The sequence below is a fragment of the Hemiscyllium ocellatum genome, chromosome 18 (genome assembly GCF_020745735.1).
Source record: "Hemiscyllium ocellatum isolate sHemOce1 chromosome 18, sHemOce1.pat.X.cur, whole genome shotgun sequence".
Lineage (NCBI taxonomy): Eukaryota > Metazoa > Chordata > Chondrichthyes > Orectolobiformes > Hemiscylliidae > Hemiscyllium > Hemiscyllium ocellatum.
Genome location: NC_083418.1, coordinates 82,457,212 through 82,475,500, shown reverse-complemented (window position 1 = coordinate 82,475,500; position 18,289 = coordinate 82,457,212). Strand labels below are relative to the sequence as shown.

General features: G+C 44.8%; 1 protein-coding gene across 7 annotated transcripts in view; it reads left to right on the top strand.

Moving 5' to 3' along the window:
• Window positions 1-18,289, top strand: part of LOC132824520 (SH3 and multiple ankyrin repeat domains protein 2-like) — a 1,314,713-nt gene that overhangs the window by 571,884 nt on the left and 724,540 nt on the right. For all 7 annotated transcript variants that reach the window (XM_060839149.1, XM_060839148.1, XM_060839147.1 and 4 more), the window contains one exon: window positions 14,320-14,477. In XM_060839149.1, the coding sequence (XP_060695132.1) occupies window positions 14,320-14,477 (158 nt within the window). The remainder of the gene's footprint in view (window positions 1-14,319; window positions 14,478-18,289) is intronic.

The window sequence follows — 18,289 nt, the reverse complement described above, 5'->3', positions numbered from 1 at the left end:
TCTATTCTTGATCAAGTCAGGCATTGCGTTACCACTCTAAGAGCAAATCAAGAAAGTTCAAAGATTTTCAGAGGAATGACATCCTGATAAAAGTAACATCAGGGATTCTGGAAAAACAATGCTTCCGATTAACCATGAACAAAGAAAACAAAGACTTCTGCAAAAGTATGTTATAACATATATGATATGTTCAGCTCTTACAGCTAGAGTACTATTGCACTGATTACTGTCATCATCATCAGCCACTTAGAAAAGTGTGCTCATGTTCTCAACTTTCTCCTCACCTGAAGTGTGGTGAGCATCTAAGGAAACCACCACCAGTCACCTGTCTCTATTGATGCAGTGGGAATATGGCAAATTATTCCTTCAGTGGGCTACCAGCATTCATAATGGCACAGACATAATTCCAAACAGAAAGGAAATTCCTCATTTACCTCACCATCTTTCTCCCAAAGATATGTAGATACCTTGCTAGCAAGTTTGGAGAACATTTGTAGCTCTGGTTGAGTTTCTGGATGTAAGTTTGCTCACTGACCTGGAAGGTTCATTTTCAGGCGTTTCATCACTATACTAGGTAGCATCATCAGTGACAAGGTTAGAGTGGTGCTGGAAAAGCACAGCAGGTCAGGAAGCATCTGAGGAACAGGAAAATTGACGTTTCGGGCAAAAGCCCTTCACCAGGATTCCTGATGAAGGGCTTTTGCCCCAAATGTTGATTTTCCTGCTCCTCAGATGCTGCCTGACCTGCTGTGCTTTTCCAGCACCACTCTAACCTTGACTCTAATCTCCAGCATCTGCAGCACCCACTTCTGCCTAACATTATCAGTGAGCCTCTGGTGAAGCATTGGTGTTATGGCCTGCTTTCTATTTGTATTAAGGTTTCCTTGGGTTGGTGATGTAATTTCCTGTGTTGTTGGTGTCATTTCCTGTTCTTTTTCTCTTTTCCATCTGAGAAGGGATTAAATCTGTAACATTCATCATTTTGGAAGCAATGCAACTTCACATTTGAAACCATCTTTTCAAGGCTAGAGAAGTTGTTTAGCAGTCATGACCATGACTGCAGAATAACTGTCTTTCCTATGATGCTTACAGTGATCGGTGTGAACATTCAATGAGGTTATAGGAAACAGCATGGCCACTTGAAACAACAAGCTATTCCTGACAGTAACATCCAGATTTCCATATTTGCATGCAGATGTGTAAATGCCAGAAGGTGCTGTCAGTGTGACCCTGCGACACGGCTGAGGGCTAATGGCCTTGAGGCTGTTTGTACAGAAACTTTGAGACCAAAGTGCTTAATAGTGTCTGATTCAGGAGCAAGCGCAGTGATTGGCCAAGCTGTTAGACACTTGCATTAGTTGAAACAGCTTTAAATGAAACATCCAACATGTGAATGTGTAACTTGTGATTGGGCTATGATGAAATATTAACTAAAGGAGTGGTCTTTTTGATCACTCAGTAATGACACCACTGCTCTGGGTTCTCACTGCCTTTATACAGAATGCTGCATTCAGACTGTCACTGTTAGGACAAGAACAATAAATGGAACAAAATGTTTTTATACCAGCAGCACCACGTCAGGCTGAGAGACCGGGGGAAGTGATAGGCACAGAATCAAAAACAGCTTCATTGATTAGATCAGCATCTGCCATGGGCACCATAGCCACAGAATGAATCCTGACAAATCAAAAAGCCAATAACATCTCTTGATGCACCCTCTCCTGCCCAGAAAGACCAGGTAGCAAGGCTTTGGGCCATCACCATCATTGTGTTTGATTGCTGATCACATAACATCTTAACTTAGCTGTGAATGTGTGATCATGAGCTGAGTATCCCAGGACTTTCTCGCTAACACTGCCTGGGGAGTACACCATCACACCATCAGGTCACCTGGCAATGGGTTTTCAAAGTACCTGAGGCAGAATTATCAAATAAGTTGAGAAAAAAATAGGTTTGTGCAATTTTCGAAATGTTCCAGAGTCACCTGTGGTTCTATCTCTCTGTGTGGGTCAGTATCTATTCAGTTCAGATTACTCTCCTGTGAAGTGCGTTTAGACACTGACCTCACTGTCTGTGAAGTCGCGAGGCAGGTCAAGCCCGTACTTGCAGAATGGAGAGCTACTCCTTCACTCTTCATGTATCCACCAATGGCAGGAATGATTCCTCAATGATCCAAACACACTGGTGTCCAAGGGACGGCATTACTGGAGAAATCCAGCATTTATTGACTATTGGTTGAATAAGCTGAAAATGTGTTGCTGGAAAAGCACAGCAGGTCAGGCAGCATCCAAGGAACAGGAGATTTGACGTTTCGGGCATAGGCCCTTCTCCTGTTCCTTGGATGCTGCCTGAACTGCCGCGCTTTTCCAGCAACACATTTTCAGCTCTGATCTCCAGCATCTGCAGACCTCACTTTCTCCAATTGGTTGAATAATCATAGAATCGGGAATCAGAGAATTCCTACAGTGTGGAAGCAGGTCATTCGGCCCATCGATTTTCTGAAGTGCATCCCACCCAGACCCAATGCTCTACCCCATCCATGTAACCCTGCATTTCCCATGGCTAGTCCACACAGCCTGCGCATCCTTGGACAAGTTAGCATGGCCAATTTACCGAAGTTGCACGTCTTCAGACTGTGGGAGGAAACCCATGTGGACACGGGGAGAATATACAAACTCCACACAGACAGTCGCCCGAGGCAGGAATCGAACCCCGTTCCCTGGTACTGTGAGGCGCAGTGCTGACCAAAGAGAATAAGTGGGATAAACAGTTCATCTGATAACATTGCAGAATTTCATTTACTTTGAAGTAAGAAAATATAACTGTGGAGTTCATTGTTGGTGATTATTTGTGAACATCAAAAAAAATGTTGTCAGGCAAATTCTCTCACCCTGTCTGTAGGGTCGTTAGCATTCGGTCCTGCTTTCACCTGAGTTTAGGTGGTGAAGGGGTGATCTGATAAAAGTCTTCAAGATATTAATAGGAAATGACAGGGTAGATAACGATAAAGTATTTTCATCGGCTGGGAATTCTAGAACTAGGGGCCTGATCTCTCAGAGATATGAAGAAGCAGTTCTCCACACAAAGGGTGGGAGATGTTTCACAAACAGCAAAGGGCGTATGGGCAAAAGGTGGGTGTATGGAGATCAGCTGGAAGAAAGTGAGGACTGCAGATGATGGAGATCAGAGTGGAGAGTGTGGTGCTGGAAAAACAGCAGGTCAGACAGCATCCGAGGGGCAGAAGAATCAACGCTTCGGGCAAAATCCCTTCACAGGTGGGGGGGTCAAGGGAGCTGAGAGATAAATGGGAGGCGGTGGGGGGAGGGGGTGAAGATGCGGCTGGGGGAAGGTAGCTGAGAGTGTGATAGGTGGATGAAGGTGGGGAAATGGTAATAGGTCAGAGAGCAGGGTGGAGCAGATACGTGGGAAGGAAGATGGACAGGTAGGTCAGTTCAAAAGGACGGTGCTGAGTTGGAAGGTTTGATCTGGGATAAAGTGTGGGGAGGGGAGATCAGCCAACTGGTGAAATCCACATTGATGCCGTGTGGTTGGAGGGTCACAAGGTGGAAGAGGAGACGTTTTTCCTCCAGGCGTCGGGTGGTTAGGGTTTGGCGATGGAGGAGGCCCAGCACCTGTATGTCCTTGGCAGAGTGGGATGGGTAAGTAAAGTGTTTGACCACAGGGCGGTGAGGTTGGTTGGTGTGTGTGGCCTGGAGATGTTCTCTGAAATGTTCTGTAAGTAGGTGTCCTGTCTCCTAGTGTAGAGAAGACCACATCAGGAGCATTGGGAGCACTCCCTCCACTCCAACCCCAACCTCACCATGAAACCAATAGACAAGGAGGGGGTAATGCACTGGCCTCTACACCACTGAAGCCAGAAGCCAACTCACAGACACCTCCTCTTACTGCCTGCTCGATCACAACCTCACCTCCCATCACTAAACCATCATCTTCTAGACCATCCACAACCTCATCACCTCAGGGGATCTCCCATCCTCAGCCTCCAACCTCATTGTCCAGGAACCCGCACCGCCCGATTCTATCTCCTACCCAAAATTCACAAACCTGACTGCCCCGGCCGACCCATTGTCTCAGGCTGCTCCTGCCCCACGAACGCATCTCTGTATAACTTGACACAGTTCTGTCATGGTGAATCAGGCTAGGAGGCGGAATGGCCTACTCCTGGTTTACATCCCGAGGTTCCTAAGTCTCTGAATCTCCTCCTTATACACCCCTCTATTCAATAGTGAACTTACCCTGCTGATATTCAGTCAGATATAAACTTAACCAGAGGCACCAAAAATACGCCATACTACCCTCAGAATTTAACCTACATTTTCTTATAAAATTTCAATAATGATTACATAGCGTAATCTCTCTTTCTTGTTGATAGATTCTCAGTAATTGTGAGTGATCTATTACTGAGACAGATGAGAGGTAAGGCAGCAAGTGGGAGAATGGCAGACCTTGATCCTGTAACTGAAGCAAAGGGATTTCCAGGCAGTGTGGGGATTGATCAGCCAGCTGGTTCATTTCGATGTTTCAGGACATGAACAACTTCTGTAGTTGTGGCATGTTTAAATGGCATGTCATTTTGCCTGGGAACATCAATCATGAGGAGCCATTAACGGAATACAGAAAGATATTTAGAGAAATCCTGATAGACAGGGAGCTTTTGACCACAGAATGTTTTGACACTGGATCAAAGTACGTATGTTTGCAACTTTTTGAAGGGATAATCTGACAAACATTCAAGCAAAAGAAAGATGGAAGGTTTTGGGGAGGAAGTGGTTGATTTAAATTCCTATGGGTTCCTGCAGTAGGATCAGCAACTGTAGTGATTGTAACAAGATCAGCGTGGTGGGCCTCGTACAAGATGAGTTTCCTGTTTGGGGCTATTAACCTGGTTTAATCAAGGAGCCCTGGCTGACAGATAAAATGATAAGTGCCAGGGATATTGACACTGAATGAGGCAGAACTAAAGTGAAGGACTCTCCACGTGAAAATTAGGGTGACTTGGTGACACAATACCGGCCTCTGAGCAATTATTTCTGTAACAATCAGCTGATTGGCCTTGGTCTGTTTCATTAACCGTGATGGTTCAATAGGAAATAGAAATGACCTCAGCTACAATCTTTGTGAAAACTATTTGAAAGCAGAGATATCTTATTGGTCATTGTGCAGTCAGTGACATCAAATGCAATATATTGGAAGATGTTATTAAACTGATGTTGTAGTAACGAAGTGGAGTTGAAATGTTCAGCGCACTGGCACCACTCTGCTACGTGAACTTCCCAGCCGACTGTAAAATATAGCAGCAGAAGTAGGCCATTTGGCCCGTTGAGGCTGTTCTGCCATTTGATCACGGCTGACACATTTCTCAACTCCAATTTCCTGTCTTTTCCCCGTAACCCTTCGTCCTCTTATTAATCAAGAACACAGTGTGATCTGGTTTTGCAGGTATTGAAGGGTATGCCATTATTGCTTCGTAACAGCAAGTGATGGCACCAGTGTAAAACCTGCTGCTTACTATAACAAACCATCTTTAACTGATAGCAAGCTAAGAGTTGACTTCCTAGTTGTGACTCAGTGAAGCAGTTGGCTGAGGTCAGATGCCAGTGACCAAGACTGACTGACCAGGCCCTTCAGTTTATTTGTGTCCTTTGCTCTCATGTCTATGGCATTGGGCTCCTACTCACCTTCCTGTTCAATTGCTGTTTGTCGTTTGCTGTGCTGCCTGGTTCAGTGTTACAACTCCATTACTTACTTAAACTGCAACTGACAAACCATCATGCATCTGTCTGGTTGGAAAGCAATCTTCACTTTGTACAAGTTAATTTATCTGGTTCAGTTCAGTCATTAAATACACCATTCCTCTATCTTTGACATAGGTCACAGATACTGGCATGACCTACTTGGGACAGTAGCAGGTTCATGGGGCACACATTCCGATGACATCACAAATGTTAAAACCTTTCATTTTCCTGTCTGAGCGACTCAGGGTGACAGAGCCAGAAAGACAGAAACGTAGAAGATAGGAGCAGGAGAAGGCCATTCAGCCCTTCGAGCCTGCTCCACCATTCATCATGATCATGGCTGATCATCCAACTCAATAGCCTAACCCTGCTTTAACCCTTAACCTTTGATCCCATTTGCCCCCAAGTGCCATACCTAGCCACCTCTTGAATACATTCAATGTTTTGGCATCAGCTACTTCCTGTGGTAATGAATTCCACAGGCTCCCCACTCTCTGGGTGAAGAAATGTCTCCTCATCCCTGTCCTAAATGGTCCATCCTGAATCCTCAGACAATGATCCCTGGTTCTGTACACACCAACCATCAGGCACATCCTCCCTGTATCTACCCTGTCTACTCCTCTCTCTGAGATGTCCCCTCGTTCATCTGAACTCCAGTGAAAACATAGAATGGAACACAGAACGTAGAACATTTCAGCTCAGTCCAGGTCCTTCGGCCCTTGGTGTTGTGCTGACCTGTGGAACCAATCTGAAGTCTATCTATCCTACACTATTCCATTCTCATCCATATATTTATTCAATGATCATTTAAATGCCCTTAACGTCGGCGAGTCTACTACTTTGCAGGCAGGATGTTCCATGCCCCTGCTACTCTCTGAGTAAAGAAACTACCTCTGACATCTGTCCTTTATCTATCACCCCTCAATTTAAAGCTATGTCCCCTCGTGCTAGCCATCACCATCCAAGGAAAAAGACTCTCACTGCGCACCCTGTCTAACCCTCTGATTATTTTGTATGTCTCAATTAAGACACCTCTCAACCTTCTTCTCTCTAACAAAAACAGCCTCAAGGCCCTCAGCCTTTCCTCGTAGGACCTTCCCTCCATACCAGGCAACATCCTGGTAAATCACCTTGGAATCCTTTCCAAAGCTTCCACACCCTACCTATAATGTGGTGACCAGAACTGTACGTAATACGCCAAGTGCGGCCGCACCAGAGTTTTGGCCAGCTGTAGCATGACCTCGTGGCTCTGAAACTCAATCCCTCTACCAATAAAAGCTAACATACCGTATGCCTTCTTAACACCCTATCAACTTGGATGGCAACTTTCCGGGAATTATGCACATAGACACCGAGATCTCTCTGCTCATCTACACCACCAAGAATATTACCATTATTTCTGTTACTCCTTACAAGATGAATCACCTCACACTTTTCCACACTAAACTCCATTTGCAACTCCTCAACCAGCACAGCAGCTTATCTATGTCCCTCCTGACCCCGCAATATCCTTCAACACTATCCATAACTCCACTGACCTTAGTGTCATCCACAAAATACTAACCTATCCTTCTACGCCCTCATCCACGTCATTTATAAATTGACAAACAGCAGTGGACTCAAAACAGATCCTTGTGGTATACCAGTAGTAACTGAACTCCAGGATGAACATTTCCCATCAACCATCACCTCTGCCTCCTTTCAGCTTGCCAATTTCTGATCCAAACCACTAAATCAGCCTCAATTCCATACCTGCCTATTTTGTGCAGTCACCTACCATGGGAACCTTATCAAACGCCTTACTGAAATCCATATACACCACATCAACTGCTTTACCCTCATCCACCTATTTAGTCACCTTCTCAAAGAACTAAGTAAGGTATGTGAGGCACGTCCGACCCTTCACAAAACCGTGTTGACTTTCCCTAATCAAATTATTCTTTCAATATAGATAGATTGGAGATTGGGTGGAGAAATGATTATAAATCCTATCTGGATGTAGGTTTGCTCACTGAGCTGGAAGGTTCATTTTCAGACATTTCGTCACCATACGAGGTAACATCTTCAGTGAGCCTCTGAAGATTTCTTTGGGTTGGTGATGTCATTTCCTATGGTGATGTCATTTCCTATTGTGATGTCATCAAAGAAACCCAAACATATAAATAGAAAGCAGGAATCATCAGCAGGGCATCGCTCGGAGGCTCACTGAAGATGTTATTTAGTATGATCACGAAATGTCTGAAAATGAACCTTCTAGCTCAGTGAGCAAACCTACATCCAGAATCTCAACCTGAGCTGCAAATCTTTTCAAAACCCAATAAATCCCATCTCTTATAATCTTTTCCAACACTTTACCCACAACCGAAGTAAGGCTCACTGGTCTATAATTACCAGGGTTGTCTCTACTCCCCTTGTTTGCGAAAGGGACAACATTTGCCATCCTCTAGTCTTCTGGCAGTATTTCTGTAGACAATGATGACATAAAGATCAAAGCCTAAGGCTCAGCAATCTCCTCCCTAGCTTGCCAGAGAATCCTGGAATAAATCCCATCTGGCCCAGGGGACTGATCTATTTTCACACTTTCTAGAATTGCTAACACATCCTCCTTATGAACATCTCGTGAATCTCTCCTGATCCATCAGTCCCACTATCCTTGGAATAAGCTTGGTAAACCTCCATCGCTCTCCCTTGAGGACAAGAGCATCCTTCCCCAGAAAAGGAGACCGAAACTGCACACAGTATTCTAGTTGTGGCTCGATATACATAACTGGTCTGGAGGAAGGTATAGATGGTCTGAGTAGTAGGTTTGCAGCTGACACTAAGATTGGTGGAGTAGCAGATAGTGAAGGGGAATATAGATAGGTTGGAGAGTTGGGTAGAGAAATGGCAGATGAAGTTCTATCCAGGCAAATGCGAGATGATGTATTTTGGAAGATTCAAACATCAATTATCTGAATTTCAGATTATCCAGACAAGAACTCAAATTCTAATAAAAACTTTATTAAATTTAAATAAAAGCAAAGTGAGAGCAGGCAGCCTGTGCTGGTGGTGGGAGCAGGAACAGGGTCATCATGGGAACCCTGATCAGTTATCCAAACAAAATAGTCCCCGCCAACCCCCTTCTCATTCGCTAATCGAGGTTGTTCTGTATACGGTAAATAGAAAAGTCCTCAGGAAAATTGATGTACAGAGAGATCTGGATGTTCAGATCCATTGTTCCCTGAAGGTGACAACGTAGGTCAGTCGAGTGGTCAAGAAGACACACGGCATGATTTCCTTCATTGGACGGGGTATTGAGTACAAGAGTTGGCAGGTCAGGTTACAGTTGTAAAAGACTTTGGTTTGGCCACATTTGTAATACTGCGTACAGTTCTGGTCACCACATTGCCAAAAGTATTAGATTACATTACTTTACAGTGTGGAAACAGGCCCTTCAGCCCAACAAGTCCACACCGACCCACCCAAGCGCAACCCACCCATACCCCTACATTTACCCCTTACCTAACACTACGGGTACTTTAGCATGGCCAATTCACCCGACCCGCACATCTTTGGACTGTGGGAGGAAACCGGAGCACCCAGAGGAAACCCACGCAGACACAGGGAGAACATGCAAACTCCACACAGTCAGTCGCCTGAGGCGGGAATTGAACCCGGGTCTCTGGCACTGTGAGGCAGCAGTGCTAACCACTGTGCCACCGTGCCACCCACAAAGTATGTGGATACTTTGGAGAGGGTGCAGAGGAGGTCCACCAGGATATTGCCTGGTAAGGAGGGCGCTAGCTATGAGGAGAGGATGAGTAGATTAGGATTATTTTCATTGAAAAGGTGGTTGAGGGGGGACCTCGTTAAGGTCTGCAACATCATGAGAGGTGTAGACAGGATGGATAGCAAGAAGCTTTGTCCCCCAGAGTGGAGGACTCAATTATTCGGGGTCATGAGTTCAAAGTGATGGGGGGGAGGTTTAGGGGAGATATACGTGGAATGCTTTTTCCACCTGCTGCACCTGCATGCTTACCTTCAGTGACTGGTGCATGAGCACACCCAGGTCCTGCTGTCTTCTACCCTCAGTGGCCATCGCACTGGCCAGGGTTCTACACTTTTAACAATGAACTATTTTTAGTACAAAGAAATTAGTTCTAATCACAAGAAAACAGCATATTAATTAACAACTCATAACTCACTAACTGAAATTCCCACCCTTCTTCAGCCTGTCTCTGCACACACCTGCAGACACAGCCAAAGGGGAAGAACATCAATGTTATGGGAGGAGACAAGAGAGTAAAGGGAGAATAAAGTTCAGTCATGCCCTCCACAGAATTTAATGAGTTGTCTCTTTACATCTTCTGAGTCCTTCTAATCAGAGGAAGTCAATCGGTATAATCCAGAAAATCACAGGCGGGTGAGCCTTACATCAGTCAGGACAGGATTTACTCCCATTCGGAAATATGCAGCAGAGCTTTGTGTGGGAAGGTCGTGTCTCATAAACAGTATTAACCTTTTTGGGGAAGAGACAAAGATGATTGATGAGTGCAGGGCTGTAGATGTTGTCTATATAGACTTTAGCAAGGCCTTCATGACAAGGTCCCTCCTGATTGGCTGATACAAAAGGTGAAGTCACATGGGATTTGCAATAAGCTGGTAAGGTGGATATGGAACTGACTTAGTCACAGAAGACAGGGAGACAGAGAGTAGCAGTGCAAGGGTGTTTTTCTGACTGGAGATCTGTGATCAGTGATGTTCCACTGTTATTTGCAATATACACTGTATAAATGATCCGGAAGAGAATGTAGCTGGCCTGACAAGGAAGTTTGCAGATGACACAAAGACTGGGTGAGCTGCAGATAATGAAGAGGATTGCCACGGGGTACAGCAGGATAGAGACAGACTGGAGCAAATTACTGAAATCAAAGAAGGCTGTACTGCGCTGTATCTTTCTATGTTCTATGTTCTATCACAGCGACTCAGCCAGCATCCATGAAGACACAGCAAACTAGTGTTTCTAAATGTCTCTTTTTCAGAGCTGAAGTGTGGCTGGAGGAGCATTTATCCTGTATTCGGGGGAGGGGAGGGACTGGGAAGAGTGGAATGCTGGGGGAGGATGAATGTTGATGGTCCAGATTAAGCGATCTGATCACCCTCAGCTCTGCACCTCCTCCCGACTAGTTCCTAAATGCTGCCCCTTCCACACTTCTGCTCCGCTCTTATCCCCACCCCCCCCCACCCCACCCCACCCCACCCCGCCCCCCCCACCCCACCCCACCCCACCCCACCCCACCCCGCCCCGCCCCACCCCACCCCACCCCACCCCGCCCGCCCCGCCCCACCCCACCCCACCCCACCCCACCCCGCTCCGCCCCGCCCCACCCCACCCCACCCCACCCCGCTCCGCCCCACCCCACCCCACCCCACCCCACCCCGCTCCGCCCCGCCCCCCCACCCCACCCCACCCCACCCCACCCCACCCCGCCCCTCCCGAGGCTCACAGCTACATTCCTGATGAAGGACTTTTGCCCAAAACATCGAGTCTCCTGCTCTTCGGATGTTGCCTGGCCTGCTGTGCTTTTCCAGCACCACTCTCAACACTACTTCAGTCTGTCTCAGTCACTGGGTGGACTCAGCTGTCTATTGGCAGGTAACGCAAAAGAATCACTCTGCAAGGAGACAGAAATGTTTGAGTCTGGAGCCTTTCTGTCGCTATATTGTTTTCACACACACTGTCCACCTGCCCACGAGTCAATCAGACAGTTTTCATCATGTGGATAACTCTGGACCCACACAGCTAGTCCTGGACCAATCAGCTGTTTGTATCTGTGTAAACATTCACCGACCCACGGTCCTCCCAGTGTAAATACAATTCACAATGAGTTTCACAAACTGGTCTTAACACTGCAACATCTCCTTCCACAGTTTTCTTGGTTTAAAGCAGTAACTGTTTCATTTTTTGACTGTCACCCAAAAATAAAGAAATATAAAACCCGTGATTGTTACAACCCAAGTGCATTATTTTTTAATTGGATGGTGCTTGGTGAGGGAATCCCAGCAGTTTCTGAAGCTGCTGTAATGATGTAACTATTGATTTCACATCTTTATTGATCACTACAGCACTTGTTTCAAAGCTAATTAAATCTTATTTATTGTGCCAACCTTCCTGAAAACCTGACTCTCTGGGTCAGGAGAGAGCTCCTGACTGATTAATGAAAATGAATAATTTGCAATTAAATAGCATCTTTCAGAATGTCCCAAAGGACAGTACAGCCAATTATTGTATGGGCCCTGAGATAGGAAATCACTGTTGTCCTTTACGATCAGAAACAACCAATCTAATTACAGCAAGTTCCCAGAAATGGGAATCTGATAGTCAGCAGATCACTTGTCTTTGTGATGTCAGATAAGAGATAAATATTCCCTGCTGAGATTTTCTCTGCTTTTCCTTAAGCATGCCAAGTTCTTGACTGAGTTTCACATCCATCTCAAAGGACACGCAGGGCCTTTGGTTTGTAATGTATACATCCAAGAGGCAGTCTGGTACCAATCAGGGAGAGAGAGTCGGGGGTCATCGGGCTGGGGCAGAGTGATGTGAAGAAGGGGGACAAGTAGAATCAAGCAGGACATGGGAGGAGAAAGGTAAGGAAGGTCATGGTGTGGGAGGGAGAGAATCAGATGTACTGTTATGGGGAAGTAGAGGGAACCAGGTAGATTTTTAGGGTCCACAGGAGGCAGGCAGCTGCTGGGATTAGTTATCATGGGAAAGATAGGGCAGATGGGGCAGTGACGAGGAGGACTGTTTGTAACAACAGCACAGGCCAGGACTGCCGGAAGGTTGGGACTGGGTGCGAGGAAGCATATGTTGATATCGCCACAAACTTCCCATACTCTTCCTGAGTGCCCTTAATCAGCAAACACTGCCTGGGCCTGTGGGTAATGAGGGAGTGATAGGCCAAGGGAGTGAGTGAAAAAGTGTGGTAATGAATCTCCCCTCCCCCCACCTTACCCACTCCACCCTCCCCTCTGACCTATCACTATCACCCCCCCACCTTCATCTGCCTATCGCCTTCCCAGCTACCACCCCCCCCAGCCCATCCCCTCCTATTTATCTCTCCCCTTACTCGCACCCCCACATTCCTGATGAAGAGCTTATGCTTGAAACATCGATTCTCCTGCTCCTTGGATGCTGCCTGACCTGCTGTGCTTTTCCAGCAACACACTCTCAGCTCTGATCCCCAGCATCTGCAGTCCTCACTTTCTCCAAGTGAGTGAGTGAGAGTGAGAGAGAGAGAGAGAGAAGACTGGGTGAGTGAGTGAATGATTAAGTGGAGAGATAAGCCTGCCACACATCCACTCTTCATCCCGAGCCCTGTAAGAGTCTGTTGATAAATCGGGGAAGGAGCTGAGGGAATTTCAGGCTGAATGACAACCCATTGACACCTCCCCCCACCCCACCATCTCCCCTCACCAACCCTGCCCGACTGTGTGACAAGCTGAGCTAAATCAGAATGTGTGCCACCAGAGCTGACTCAGGGTCAGTGTTAGTCAAAGCCAACCTTGTTAATTTAGCATCAGTCTTTAGCAATCTGGATCTGGGGCTGACCTGGGTCCCTCTGGCTCACCAGAAAAGGGCTTTACTTTTATATTGTAAACAGTCAGGTTCCTCAAAAAAAAAGCATGTCTCTCATTGAGCTGCCTTGTCCAGTCTGGAGGCAAACAGAGTCACCATTTTGGAAACAGCAAGATCCCATAAACAAGCCTGACGAGTATTTGATTCACTTGTTTTTATTGGTATTGATCGATTTGGGGAATGGATCGGGAAAGCCCAATGTTGTATTTTACATAACTGTTGAATTTTTAATTGCTGCAGGACCTGGTATAATGCTTTGCAGCAAGAGCAGCATTAACAATACGGGAACTATTTCACTGGAGTAGCAGGCTTTTGCAATAGAGTTTAAACTGCCAACTTGGTGATGCAGAGAGAGGAATTCCATCACCTGATTCAAGGTGACAAGGAGTGAAAGTCCCTGCCTCTCTAAAGTTTAATCATTCTCACAGAACCAGACCTTGCCCCAGTTCATCTGGATCTTTGAGCACAAGAACACTGGCAAGTCCCACTCGTGGTGATAGATGAGGTGCACTTATCCTAAACAGGTTAACAGCTAAACTAAAATAGTTCGGACAGCAGCTTAACACAAATTCATAAAGTAGGTCACTAAAATTAGCCTGCTGAAGAGATGAAACTAGAAGCAATTTGATGTGAAACTCCCTGTCCTCAATGCTTTCATTGCTTTTCAAGGAGAAGTACTTCAATATTGGCCTAGTTTTCAAACATATCTAGGTTGGTTGACTATCAGTTTCAACACCAACTACTTTGCTGCATTTTAAAGTAGTCCACTCATTTTTAGTCTACTCACATTTCCAACCTTCCCCTTCATAAAATACATCAACTCCTTTACAAGGGAAATCTGAAGTATCTTTGCAATCATTTCGACTGCAAGAATTCATCTAATGGTAACTGCACTTGCCCTGTAGAGTTCTTTACGCTGTTGTTGTTATTTCTGCTTGATTACAGTCCTGCTGTTATTAAAGAGACAGTCTTTGGATTGGAAAACCAGGGACCAAAACGGAAACTTTACAGTGCAGTTCCTGGAAGGCAGTTTATTGTGTTAAGGTCCTATCAGCCTCAAGGAGATGGGGAGATCCCGCTCAACAAAGGAGATCGGGTGAAAGGTCAGTGCTCATTCCATTCTTGCATAATGACCCAATAAAGAGAACACATCCAGCACTTCACCTTTTCTCAAATCACTAGCAATTGTGCATTCAGGCTCTTTGAGTAAGCTTTTGATCATCTGTCCTAATATCTCCATAAGGAGATTGATGTCACCACCTCTGTTGTTTCTCTATATTAAAAACACCTCTGTTGCTGTTATTAAAATTTATTTTTAGTTCACAATCAAACTCTTAGATTACAAAAATTATACACAATATCCTGCTGTCATTTATGGATATAAAAATAATGTGATAGTATTGCATTTTGACACAATACTCATTTATTTTAATGCTTACATCATAATAACTGCTTTAAACTCCGCATTTAGAGGAAATGATGTTCGGGTCTGAGCCAATTCAGTTAGGAAGGAAATCAAGAAGTGTTTGCTATTATTAGAATTACACACGCTGTTATTAAAGACATTATAACAGAGCACTTGGGTAAGGTCAGGTTAATCTGGCAGAGCCAACATGAGTTTGCGAAAGGGAAATCACATTTTAACAAAGTTAGTGGAATTTTTTGGGAAGACATAAGAAGCTGGGAACAAAGAGGAACCAGTCGATGTTTTGTACTTAGATTTCTGGAAGGCATTAAATAAAATACTGGGCTGAAAATGTGTTGATGGAAAAGCGCAGCAGGTCAGGCAGCATCCAAGGAACAGGCGAATCGATGTTTCGGGCATAAGCCCTTCTTCAGGAGGGCTTATGCCCGAAACATCGATTCTCCTGCTCCATGGATGCTGCCTGACCTGCTGCGCTTTTCCATCAACACATTTTCAGCTCTGATCTCCAGCATCTACAGTCCTCACTTTCTCCTCATTAAATAAAATACCACAACAAATGTTATTGTGGAAAATAAAAGTTCATGGTGTAAGGGGTAATGTATTAGAATAGAAAATTGTCTGGCAAAGTAGACAGTATTGTAAACAGGCCTTTTTCAAAGTGGCAAAATATTATCAGTGCTGTTCCATGGGAATCTCAGCTCTTCACAATTTATAAAAATAACTTTACAGACGGGATGGCACATTTGTTAAATTTGATAATGACCACAAAAAAGTTCAGAAAATAAATTATAAAGAGGATGCTAGGAAGTTATAAAGGGATATAGACAGGTAAGTGAGTGGGCGAAGATCTAGTGGCAAATGGTGCATAAAGTGGGAAAATGCAAAATTGTCTAGTTTTGGCAAAAAAAAATAAAGGAATCATATCCTCTCAATAGTGAGAGACTGTAGATGGATCTGGGTGTCCTACTGCCTGAACTGCAAAATGTTGATATACAAGTACAGCAAATAATTAAGCAAGTTAATCAAATGTTGTTGTCAGGGGAATTGAACTCAAGAATATGGAGGCAATGTTTCAATTATGCAGGCCACTGCAATGACCACACTGTAATACTGTGCATAGTATCAGTCACTGTACCTAAGGAAGGATGTTGAAGAAAACATTTACCAAACTCTGACATAGAATGGGAGAGTTGTGGTATGAGGAAATATTGGACTGCTAGGGTCATACCTGCTAGAATTTCGAAGAGTAAGAGTTGACATGATTGGAATATGTAAAATTCGAGGGGTGGATGTCGAGAGGATGATTCCTCTTATGGAACAATCTAGAACTGATGGTTACTGTTTAAAAATCAAAGCTTGACCATTTACAAGAGAGATTCAGTAAAACCTCTTTCTTTCTCTCAGATGGTTGTAAGGCTTTCGATCCCACTTCCTGAAATGGGAGTGGAAGCAGAGACCTTGAATAGATTTAAGGCAGTGGTGATAAGATTTTTGATATACAGGGGCGTGAAAAGTTATTGGGTTGGTGCAAATGTGGATTTGATGTCACAGAGAGATCAGCCATGATTGAACTCCATGGTGGAGTTGATGCAAGACGATGAATGGCCAATTCCTGCTTCTAGTTTGTATGGTCACATGAACTTACTTTTGGAGAAATGTGAATTTGAATTTGGAATTCTCTTCCCCAAAATGTAATGGCTACTGGGGAATGTAGTTATCAGCTGTAGGTATCTGGACTGGGATGGTTGACCTTAGTTAGAAAAGGGAACTTAAGTTCAAATGAGAAAACTAAGTTGGAATGCAGATCGGTCCCTGATCAATAGAACGGCTGGTCAAGCTTCAGATCCTGCTCCTCTCCCCATCAATGTCAAGATGAGAGAAGTGGGTAAACAGACACTGGAAGGGAAAGAACACAGAGACCCTCGTTCCAATCCTGTTGCATGAATATAAATCATCTCAGCACATACTATCAGGTACACCTGGGTGCTGACAAGGGCTTCTCTCTGAAAGGAAATCCCACAGTCATGTGCTTCTGCATCACGGGCCAATCATTATCAAAGCCCCTCTCTGAATGAGAGATCACCAATGGTTCTTAGGAATAAAGCACAGAAAGAGGCCATTCTGCCCATCATTTCTGAACTGGCTCACTAAAAAGAGTATTGTGGCTAAGTGCCACTGACTGCTAATGACTCTGTAGTGCATGCAGTTTCTTCTTGTGTAAAGGAATGAGTGATTACCTCAGGGTGACATATTCTACTCAGCTCATTTCATTTTCAATAAAGCTTGATCATTGGTACTACTTTTTATTTAATCATCTCAACTGTTAATTGATTCAAAGGTTAGAAAAGTAAAGCTGAAAGGGGATTCAGAATAAATGTATGCAAAATCTGAGCACTTTGGCTGGTCATTCAATTCTCCTTGAAAACGTTCCTGATCAAGATGTTGTCGTTTCTATCAGGGGATATCTGGACAGCCTGAAGGAAGATAAAAGGGGCAGACAGTCACTGTACAAGTCTTGTTTCTGTTAGGTATTGACCTTCCTATACAGCTCCTGAGCTGCAGCTCCCTGGGTACCAGTACTCACAACAGAAAGATGTCTAATCCCCACCGTCTGTGTTGATAGCTTCAATAATATCACCTTACTTCAGAGATTGTTAACAATACTGGTTACTTCCCGAGGGTATTTTTCCTGAAGTTGTTCTAGACACTTTGCTTGTCTCGGATAGGCAAGACTATCCCTGGAAAATAGTTGGCTGCACTGATAGGATCACAGGGTTGGAGAGGAGATGAGGGTAATCTTGGGAACAACATATGAAGACCCTAAAATTTCACAAGGTATCACTGCAGCCTATCAGGATTCAAGGGCCGATCGCATTCTCAGCTACCTTGCCCTCCTAGCCCCCCTCCCCCTCCCATGTATCTCTCAGTTCCCCCTGGCCCACAAGCCTCATTCCTGATGAAGGGCTTATGCCCGAAACACCGATTCTCCTGCTCCTCGGATGCTGCCTGACCAGCTGTGCTTTTCCAGCAACACACTCCAGCCCCCGTCAGGATTCAACGAGAGTTTGAGAGAATCAGGAAGAAGGCACTTGCTTTGCAAGGGACTGGCAGTGTGGACACGTAATCTGATACTGGGGAAGGGGGAGGTTTGCGTCAGGTGGCTGAGCTACTGTCTCAAACTGAAATTGCACTCTGCTTTCTGAAGCTGCCCTGGTGCGGGCCTCCCAGCCTGTTCAGCTGCTGATCCAGGAGGATCTGTTTAGGCTGTGTCCATCATTAAGACAGAAGCAGGAAAACATTTTCTAAATTTGCAGGCTGCATAATCCAAACTGGGTAAACCAGAAACTGAGAAAAAGAAATGGAAAGATCTTGTATTTTCCTCATATTTTGATACACGCTGATGAGGGTCCCAAAGGCTACTAGGAAAAGATTTCTTCTGAAGTTCATTCCCTGTTACTATGTTCATCAGTTTGTAGCAGCCAATTTTTA